The following is a 10,872-nucleotide window of genomic DNA, read 5'->3' on the forward strand; positions in this document are numbered from 1 at the left end:
ACTCCCTGGCACAAAACGAAACAAAGCAAGCTAAATTACCAAGCACACAATGTCACCAATAAGCATCAAGGCACAACTGTCTTGCAGTGCAGCACAGCCGGACAACGAAAACTATAAAGCAAAGAAAACTCATAGCGAAGCACCCAGGGATAGCAATCGAGGTTTCACGTAGCGTCCCAGCGTCCACACGAAACGATGATCACTGCCACCTCCTACGATCTTTCGATACAGCGCAGCTGGCTCAGGGAGCATGCGATTACCTTGTTCCCGTAGCCGTCCACACGCCCCCGCTGCTCACACGAAGTCAAACAGCACTCGAGCATTATTAAAACATTAAAAAGGCTGTGCTGCTGCGTCAAAAATCTGCGTTGGCAGCGCCGCGAAAGCACATGCGTACGGACAAACGCGGCGCGGCTGTCGCAAAACAAAAATTATATGCAGACAGCTGGACAAATACAACGAGCAGCCGATGAAGCAGTGATTCAGTGCGGCTAGTAGTACGGCGGATTCGGTTTAAATATTTAAATTGTTTATATAAAATTAACGAGTACTTATTTATTTATATGTAGTGAGTGTGCGTACTGTACAAAGAATGTTGTATCAAACTTATGGAGGGGTTCCTGCAGCCACCTAAGGGAGCGAGGGAAGCCGAAGCGGCCATCTTGTTAAAGACAGAAGAGGGCGTGTCCACAATATAGGCGGCCTTGAAATAGGCGCCGGATTTCGTTGAATTGGTAATTCCGCAATAAAATTTGAGAATAAACAATTATATATATATATATATATATATATATATATATATATATATATATAAAGCAGCCGGCAGAACGCGTCGTCAATCACACTTCTTCGTTGTGTTATACGGGTGTGACACAGCGCACTTATGATCGCAATCGAACCCGATCCGGATCGAGCAGCGGGATCCTGGGCAGGCGGGCACAAAACAGGCTGCTGCTGCTGCTGCTGATGATGATGAATTGCATAGAATTCTTACTGTGTTTTCTGGCGTATATGAAAGTGGGCTATGCTTGCATTTATTGGTCGGGAACCTCTAGCTTCTTAATTATAAATATAAGTCTGAACTCTATCTTGCCAAGTTGCAAGGCCTAAATGCTGTCAGCAGGGAGGGGGTATATGAGTCCACCTAGTGGACTGTCCATTTCGGCCGCTGCTGATTGGATGCAGCTGTACGAGCGAGGAGGAGCCGAGCGGCTCCAGCCAATCAGCAGTGGCCGACTTGGACAGTCCACTAGGTAGACTGCTAGAGAATACCTCCCCAGCTCTGCTGGTCTCTGGTGTTTGCGATAGCAGAGCCACGCATAATTTTTTTCGTTACAGTTTCGAACGATAGGTGCAATTTCTATGGAGATGAATTCCCGCACATATTGCAAGGGGTGATGGTAGATCTGGTTACATTTTTTGTTCAGTTAAATCTAGCTATAACGAACTTCAAAATAACGAAATCATCAATTTAATGAACAGTTTACCTTTTCACTTCCCGTTGTTATACAAACCCATGTAGTTAAAACCTCACTATAACGAAGTTCCGTATACGCAATTTCAATATAACGAAATTTCACTGCCACCGCAACGGAATACCGAAACAATAAACGGGAATTGCGGCGGACGCAGATGGTCAAATGATGGAATTACAAGCGGCTGCTTGCGAATGCACCTCTCAAATCGCGCGCCGCGCGACAAGAGCAATTAGCCGCCGAAGCGGAGCAGCGTCATATTCCGTATAGAGTCCAAGTGGGATAAGATCCTATCGCGTTCTGCGCACTGTGTGCTTTAGGTGCGAAGGTGCGAGTGAAAGTGTGCCAAGGGGAGGTAAGAAATATGGTGGCTTTGCGAGTGCTGCCTACCTGCTCAAGCAAAGCGAAAAAGGGGGGGGGAGGAAGCGAGCTCGCGGTAATGCAACCAAGCGAGCGCGAGGGGGCGAGGAAATGCGGGGTAAGTTTGCGCGCGTCTGGGGTGGAGGGTGGGGGGTGGGGGGGGGTGGCATGGCTGCGCTTGGCTGAAGCGAGAGGCACACGAAGCATTCGCTCCTTGCTGCAGGCGCTTCTCATGATAGCGTCTTTCCAGTGCGGGTGACACTATCAGCCACGGGGGTGGAATGGACGCGATAGTGTGGCTGGCTTCGATTAGTTCGTACCGCCAAATTGATGATATCGTCGACGTGGCATAAAACCGTATCATTCGTCGCCTACTCCCATATTCAACAAAATGACGACATGTTTTCATTCAAATCTGCTTTTTTCGATTGCCCGATAATTCGGAAAATTTGCGGCCCCTTGTAAAAGAAATTGATCGGCGACTGTACTTATTTATGTAAAAGGTCGGATTTCAATACAAAGAAATTTTGATATACCGAAGCAAATTACCGATTTTATTGACTTCGTCTTATCGAGGTCTAACTGTACTTTGTTGGGCGCGCAGACCCATATTTGTGCATATGGTAAGTGTTTCGGCAGGTTTTGTTTGTTTTAAGCATGAAATGCTTTTGGTGCCCGCCGTGGTTGCTTAGTAGCGATGGTGTTGGACTGCTAAGCACGAGGTCGCGGGATCGAATCTTGTTCACGATGGCTGCATTTCGATTATTATTATTATTAATATTATTTGTTTTGAACACATATACACAGTTAACAGGAAAGGGAAAGCGAGGAGCAGGCTGGCAACTGCCACCGGAAAGGGCACAACGCCTGCCTACTCTTCTGAAGGGAGGTGACAGCAACACAGAAATGGAAGATAGGAAGGAGGGGAGGAAAGAGGAAAGGAAGAGCAACAGGACAAATCTAAAGACTAAAGTAGAACACAGTACACTACGCACGCTGTTCTGCCGAGTTTCGACTCTGCAGCGGGAATTAAAATGACGTCGCGTCGAAACAGCCTCCACAATTATCAGTCACGTCCATGGCTAGTTCGCTATGCGGTTAATTGTGCGCTCCACGATGAGACGCCAAGTACAGCTGCACGCAATCATGGTTTCACCGGTAGTCGGTTCACAAGATACATTACAAGGTGTTTGAACCCGCCAACTCTCATCTTCGAAGGAAGAAGCGTTAGAACACAGTACAGATCACATACAGTACGGCCGGTCACTGAAGGTCACGCTACTACAGAATGTTGAATGTTCACGCTACAAACGTGAACCTAAGTTAGTTAACTCTAGAAAGCTTAGTAGGGCGCGATGTGCCCGATCCAGTTTAGACGCACAACAACTGTGGTATAAACATTCCTCGAGTGTCGCACACCGCAGGCCAAGGAGATGATAGTTTCTCACTAGCGACATGCGCTGCGCACTGAAAGCGGGACGCTCAAATATGAAGTGCTGAAGTGTCTCGTAGCAGCCACAAGACGTACACAATGGACTTTCCGCACGCCCTTGTCTGTATAAACGTTCGTGCACGTTCACGCAACCAACCCTTAGATTGAGCAGTTGTGCTCTAGCGCGACTAGGCAAGCCACGAACACGGGGCGGGAACGTTCCATTTGCGACGCGCTGATCTGGATGCTGCTTGAGTAGGTGGCGACGAATCATCAAACGAGCGTCATCAAGCTTGCACAATATTTCTGGGCAGTCACAGTTATGAGCGCAACTCATAATTCGATGAGTTATTTCGCCTCCATCGCAATTCGATGGAGGCGAAATGCGAAAACACTTGCGTACTTAGATTTAAGTGCACGCCCCGGATGGCCCAAATTTCCCGAGTACCCCCCTACCGCGTGCCTCATAATCAGCTCGTGGTATTGGCACGTAAAACTCCATGATTTAATTTTTTTAACCCTATAGGCACATGACATCATTATCTATCCGACATCGACCCTGCGTTGCTCTATATGTTTACAACGGCGGCAAACGACGGATGGCAACTTCGTCGCAAGTCAGTTGCGCGCTTAATGGTGGGAACGCCATGTTCTAGCTTAGTTAAATTGCTGAAGTGGGCCTTTACACATTGTGCAAGTCAGCTGCGCGCTTAATGGTGGGAACGCCATGTTCTAGCTTAGTTGAATTGCTGAAGTGGGCCTTTACACATTGTGCTAGTATCCTTCGAGCTGTATCGGTAGCTCGGTTCCATGTAAAGCTGTTTCTTGAGTAGAAGGCTAGAGCACATATACCAGCTCCTCCCTCCCACCCGTTTCCCAGTAGCAAGCTGAATTTTCTGTTCTGGGTAACCTTAACCTTAACCTGGGTAACCTTTACACATTGTGCAAGTCAGCTGCGCGCTTAATGGTGGGAACGCCATGTTCTAGCTTAGTTGAATTGCTGAAGTGGGCCTTTACACATTGTGCTAGTATCCTTCGAGCTGTATCGGTAGCTCGGTTCCATGTAAAGCTGTTTCTTGAGTAGAAGGCTAGAGCACATATACCAGCTCCTCCCTCCCACCCGTTTCCCAGTAGCAAGCTGAATTTTCTGTTCTGGGTAACCTTAACCTTAACCTGGGTAACCTTTACACATTGTGCAAGTCAGCTGCGCGCTTAATGGTGGGAACGCCATGTTCTAGCTTAGTTGAATTGCTGAAGTGGGCCTTTACACATTGTGCTAGTATTCTTCGAGCTGTATCGGTAGCTCGGTTCCATGTAAAGCTGTTTCTTGAGTAGAAGGCTAGAGCACATATACCAGCTCCTCCCTCCCACCCGTTTCCCAGTAGCAAGCTGAATTTTCTGTTCTGGGTAACCTTAACCTTAACCTGGGTGACCTTTACACATTGTGCAAGTCAGCTGCGCGCTTAATGGTGGGAACGTCATGTTCTAGCTTAGTTGAATTGCTGAAGTGGGTCTTTACACATTGTGCTAGTATCCTTCGACCTGTATCGGTAGCTCGGTTCCATGTAAAGCTGTTTCTTGAGAAGAAGGCTAGAGCACATATACCAGCTCCTCCCTCCCACCCGTTTCCCAGTAGCAAGCTGAATTTTCTGTTCTGCGTAACCATCTGTATTTCTCCTTCCTTTCATTTCTCTAGGCACACCTTTAATAAGCCACAGCCGTGCAGCATCGAGGCCGAAGATGACAACGTGCTAGAATTATGGGATAACTTTAAACAAGAAGTCAAGATCAGTGCTATAGAAGAAGCCACTAAAGAGAAATTAAATAAAAGGAAAAAGGATAATGAAATACAACGCGAGCTTGATTTTTTGTACACCATGGAAAGCGAGAGACCTGGGAGCCGAACAAAATAAATAAAAGAACTGAAAAGCCAGCTTGAGCTTATCAAAGAAGAGAAGTTCAAACGAGCAGTTATAAGGGTACGAGCTGAAAGGTTGTGGCTAGGTGAGACACCGACAAAACGAGCCTTATCTGAGGAAAAGACGTACGCGAGGCGAAATGAAATAAGAATGATTCGATACGAGAACGAGAACAGGCGTTTCTTGATCATTATAGCAAATTATTCGGAACTATCAAAGACTTCACAGAAGAATACAAGACGGACTTTTTCTCAAACATGCTGCAATTAGAGGAAGACATTCAAAAGCGTCTGGAGTGGCCTCTGCGCATCACCGAAGTGGAAGGAGCCATATATGATTTAGTTGTAGGCAAGTCCCCGTTTATTTGCACATATATTACATGAATGTCCCTTGTTCATGCCCGTATTTATTAAATAAAATCAATAATACTTCAGCAGAGACACTGACACGCGTATTCAGAAATGCATCTTAGCTTGAATGCCACGCTTGACTTGACCTCAGTGACGTCTGGCGTGAACGTGCCTTGGACGCTAATTGCGTTTACTTCGGCGCGTTGAAGACAGGCGTCATTTAAATCAAGTCAAGCACGAGCTTCAAGTTAAGATGCATTTCTGAATACGTGGGTTAGGACTGGTTACGTGTGGGAATGCAAAAGCATTATAGTCGCTTTGGTGAAGTGTTCTTTCTCTTCTTCTGCGCGTTCCTTGTCCGCGCAGGCGCTCGCCTGCGTTCCAACTGCGTCTCGGTAAGGTCAAATCCAAACGCGTCAAGCGTCTCAACGCATTCGCTTGGTCGCGAGGAGTTCGCAACCCGAAGGAGCGCTCAATTCGTTCAGTTAGACATTAATACGTTTATTGAGATAGTAATTTATGGACACTCTAGGCGGACTTCTGCCGTCGCTGTCGCCGTGAGATTCCGCATGAGTGAAAGCTTGTGAGGGTGAGCTGGCGAACGCGGTTCAATGGGCGTCTTGCGCTGGAGTTTGAGGTATAGTAGCGGCGCCTGGTGGCGGCTCGGGAAACGACATCTGGGTCGTACCAGCTTGGGTCGTATTGAGCCCTGGCTGTGGCGAAGTACGTGTCTCGGCCGAGTTTTGCGTCGATTCGCACTTTTTTCTGCCCTGTTGCGAGTGCGAAAAAGCTCGTCACTTCTCGCAGACCATGCCGACCACGCTGCGAGCTCGCCGCAGCCTATAGTTTAACGAAAACGGGCTCTCCGTGAGCCGTTGGAGGTAATGCTGGGAGCAGACGGAATCGGTGACGCCGATCCGGAGAGACCTAGGCCAGCCTCGAGAAAGCGTCACCGTCATTACTTCTGCGTCGGGGGCTGCCATGAGCAAGAAGACCTGAATCCCAACATCAGATTCTACCGTTTTCCTTCAAGGCCTCACGAAGTGGAGCGTCGGGCACGCTGCATAGCTGCAGTTCGTCGCGCTGAGTAAGCGAAACTTCGCGCCATGCTGACTGCTTCGCCTGTCTTGAAGCTTGCTTGATTATCTGCGTTCTAAATTTCGGTCTTTTGCACCTACAGTCCCGACAGCACACCGCCATAGCAGCAGGCATGGATGGTAATTCACGATTCGAGACCCGGCCACAGCGACAATTAACAATTCGACCGATGCGAAGTGGTTAAGTGACCAGGTGTGTGCAAATGACCACAAATGGCCGGGCTGATTCGGTGACGATTCACTACCCCACTACGAGCAGCACAGGCTAGAGAGTTAAATGTGCTCATACTTGACCTCAAGTCAGCATGTTGAGGTAGCGCAGCAAGGTAGTATTGATTACAGCAGATCGATGTTCGAGCGCTGTCATTAAAAGCTACGTCAAGCGAGCAGCGCACGAGCTCGCGCTGCAGCGCGATTCGCACGTACGTGCGAGCTCATATGCATTGCATACATCAGTTATTAGCAGGTACTAAAAGGGACAGATGGCCGCTACGACAATGCAGGTATAACTACTTGTTTAGCGGCATGCAGTCAACAAAGATTGCAGGAGGCCCGCCGTTTCGCGGCATGTCGAAAGACCGCTGCCTTCGCGGCGAGTACGATCGTGTGCTCGAGCAGTTCCGTACACATGATGTCTGCTTATCGCTGCTGTGGATTCATTTATATCAAGCATTTCCTTGCGTTTGTGCGCCTGAATCTAGCAGCGTGCAAACCTAACCTGAAGTTCCACTTCGTACGCGACTCGCTTCACTTGCGATTGACACCGCGCTAAAACTTCGCCGCTTAATTCTTGAACGGTATACAGGTATTCGGCACTGCATAATTTCTTGCCTTTACGCAGCGTGCCACCCCTGAAAAAATCTTCGGCACCGGATATTCGCTGCAGGCCGTGATACAACACAACCGAAAGTGGCGGGTCCATATTGTAAACGTGCTTTCCGAAGCAGACGACCGAGCTTAGTACGACCCATTTTAGGACAGAGGGCGCTTTTTAGCACCTTTTTCGCAGCGCCCCCTGGGCAATGCAAGAGCCCCATCTCGCGTGCGCGAGCGAGGAACGCGGCCCGGATGCGTGCTCTTTCCTGCAGCGCGTGAGGCAGGGCGGCGGCTGCCTACGGTGCCTCGATGTCCTCCTCGCCCGCCGCTTCGTAGAGAGAGAAAACAACCGCGGCGTTCTCTGCGGCACTGGGCACGCGAATGGCGGACGCTGTAGTAGACGCCTTTGACGGACGCCATGGGACGTGTTGTCGGCGTTCGTGCGTCTCCAAAGCGGTGTGCGACGTGGCTAAAGTGGGCGCCTGTTTGGGCCTAATCTTCAAAGCGATCTGCGATGTTTGCAGAGTGCACCTAGTGCCGGTAGCTTCGTATGCTCTGTGCTTTCGACGTTTCATACGCGTTGAAATGACAGATGCACGGAGGTCAATGGGCTCGCGGCTGCTGCTGCGATTCCTAACTCCAGCATTTTCACCGTTTCCGCTGTCATCGAGCGATGTGTATTCACGTTTACCTGTGCGCGCGTGACACCGTGTTGGTAATTTGGTTAAAACACGTTGACGGGCTAGTTGGTTTGAACCCATGATAGAATGTGTAAGCACGACTGAACAAGGACGTGCAAAGAAACAGACACACAAAGACAGCGCTGTCTCCATGTGTCTGTTTCTTTCTACGTCCTCATTGAGTCAGGCTCACACATTCTGCCATTGTTAATTTAGTCTGTAAACTAATGTTTACAAGTTTGTGAGGCCTACAAAACTACTATACTTTCTTTGTACAACTATCTACTAATTTGCTATCGCAATCGGTGCTTCGCCTTTCCAGCAGAACAGCGTATTTTTTTATACTCATTTTATACACAGACGACTTGACGACTTGGCGCCATTTTCTCTCCCTTGGCAACGCCGTCACGTGACCAATGACGCACGCACTAGGTACATCTTTAGTCAACCAGGACCATGGAGCTCCCGTCGCGCTGGGGTAGCGCGCTCGTCTTGCACCCCAGAGGTTCGGGTTCGAATCCCACCCCGAACGAAATTTACCGAATTTTCTTTTCAAGGCCATTAATTTACATTATGTACAAGAGCCTCCGTGAGAAATTTGACGTTAATCCGAGCAGTTCTTGACGTGCCTTTATTAACGCGATAGCGTTAAGGAGCTCGTGTCGCAGAAAAGCCGGTGTCGTCGGCGTCGGTGTCGGCGTCGTCGTCGGTGTCGTCGTCGGCGTTTGCGGCGTTGACCGTGAGCGATAAATCACGGCAGGCGCTTCATAAATAAAAAGCAACTTCCAAGATTGGCCCGGTGGGAATCGAACCAGGGTCTCCGGAGTGTGAGACGGAGACGCTACCACTCAGCCACGAGTTCGATGCTTCCAAGGGGTGCAAACGCGCCTCTAGTGAATGCGGTGTTGCCTTCGAAACGAGCCGTGGAAAGTTATACTGCGGTGTATATCGGTAATTATGAACATGTAACGTACAGAAGTCACAATTACACGAGTTGCGAAGTGCGTTTCCGCTGCATTTCTTCTGCGCTTTCCGCACACGCAGAGCCATCTTGCGGCAAACACAGAAGACCCCCTCCTCTCAATGTACGGCGCTGCCCCGACAGGAGGCGCGCCGCGCGCGCATTGGGACCGCTGCCAGGCGCGTCGCGGGACTCCCTCTCCCCTGACGACGCTTCACCGTGCTCCCGGTCCTTTCTTTAGATTACTATCTATCTCTCTGCCCGTGCCGATCGCGACGTTTGGCTGGCGTAGATCGTTTCCCCTCCGAGACACCGAGTTCTTTGGTTCGTTCCGTTCGCTCAGGCGCACGTTTCGTTGCCGCGCCGAACGCTGCGTTGCTCGACGCTCACCGCGTGATAGGTGGGCGCTAAGTCCGATGCGGGGCGCATCGTAAGTGATCGCTGTGCCGTAGCGCATTGTCTTATACCCCTTGGCGGGTCGACGGGAACGCTGTCGCGTCCCACTCTTGAAGGCGAAGCTTAAGCGTCCTCCAATTTTTTTTTTTGCGCCGTCGCGCCCCTACCTAAAAATATGCATCCTATCTACAACAAAGAGAGGAGAGCTCACAGGGCTAAGGCTCTAGTAAATAAACTTAAAGACACACCGGCGCATAACGTAGCGTACGTGGACGCCGCTTGCGGCAGAGACGGGGCTGCGGTATCGACGGTGGTTGATGGCGACGGGTGCGTTAAAATAGCGTGCTCCACGTGCACGAGGGACGCCTGTACAGCCGAGGAGGTTGCAGTAGCGCTCGCTTGTGCGGGAACAAAAGCGGGAGTAATATTATGCGATACCAAATTAGCTATCCGAAATTTTAACAAAGGGAGAATCTCGGAAGAAGCCCTCCACATTCTACTCAAAAACCCTCCCAGGAGGGACATAACTTTTATTTGGGTACCAGCCCATGAAGAAGTCCCAGGCAACGAAGCCGCTCAAGAGCTCGCCCGAGCACTCTACCACCGGGCAACTCTAGAGCAGCCAGTTCCAGGGATAAAAGATAGCCTGATCACGTACAGGGAAATTGTCGACCACTACAAAGCCGAAAGAAGAATCTTTCCGCCTCCGCATCGGTCTCTCGCTCTGGAGGACGCTCGCATTTGGCGACGCCTCCAGGGAAACAATTATGCCTCACCACATTGGATCTACTTAACACAGACGAGGGACTATAACGACGCCCTCTGCAAAATTTGTAAGCAAAAAGGTACGCTAGACCATATAATATGGGAGTGTGCTGGCTCTCCAGGGGCCAAGGAAAACATTGTCAGTAGAGAAGCCTGGGAGGCCTTGCTCCAGAGCGAGGCTGAAGACGACCAGCGTCGAGCAATCCGCCTGGCCGTTGAGGCCGTGAAGACTCACCGTCCTCAACGCGCGGGGACTGCTTCGTCCTCCTCCCCTACCTACGTGTAGGTTAAGAGGCGGGCACCCCAGCTCGGTGGAACAATAAAGTTTTCAATCAATCAATTGCGCCGTCGACCGTCTCCGGCACCATCTTTCGGCCACGCCGACTACGTCCACAGATTTTCGTGTAATGGGTAATACAATACTTTGGCTTCAAAACATTGAACCTTCGAAACTAACGCCCTCTGCAGGCTTCAATGACAAGAATTCCAAAGTAATGCACAAGCACAGGTACTGCGATGCATGAGAGTGAGCGTGCTAAATTTGGGCGATTCATGATGCAGATTCACAGCCCGCAGTCTAGACGACGACGAGAGCATCAACGAGGATAAGTGTTTGTCCTC

The 10,872-nt window shown here is 49.8% G+C and overlaps 1 protein-coding gene across 2 annotated transcripts in view; it reads right to left on the reverse strand.

Moving 5' to 3' along the window:
- The window catches only part of LOC135906901 (peroxynitrite isomerase THAP4-like), a 44,316-nt gene extending 43,871 nt beyond the window's left edge, over nucleotides 1–445 (reverse strand). Inside the window, exon 1 of one of the 2 annotated variants that reach the window (XM_065438534.2) lies at nucleotides 261–445. In XM_065438534.2, coding sequence (XP_065294606.2) covers nucleotides 261–323 — 63 coding nt within the window. In that variant the 5' untranslated portion in view covers nucleotides 324–445. Of the gene's footprint in view, nucleotides 1–39; nucleotides 211–260 lie in introns of those variants that run through there. The other variant, XM_070539672.1, reaches the window with a different exon arrangement.
- Nucleotides 446–10,872: the final 10,427 nt, after the last annotated feature.

The sequence above is a fragment of the Dermacentor albipictus genome, chromosome 5 (assembly GCF_038994185.2).
Source record: "Dermacentor albipictus isolate Rhodes 1998 colony chromosome 5, USDA_Dalb.pri_finalv2, whole genome shotgun sequence".
NCBI classification, from domain to species: Eukaryota; Metazoa; Arthropoda; class Arachnida; order Ixodida; family Ixodidae; genus Dermacentor; species Dermacentor albipictus.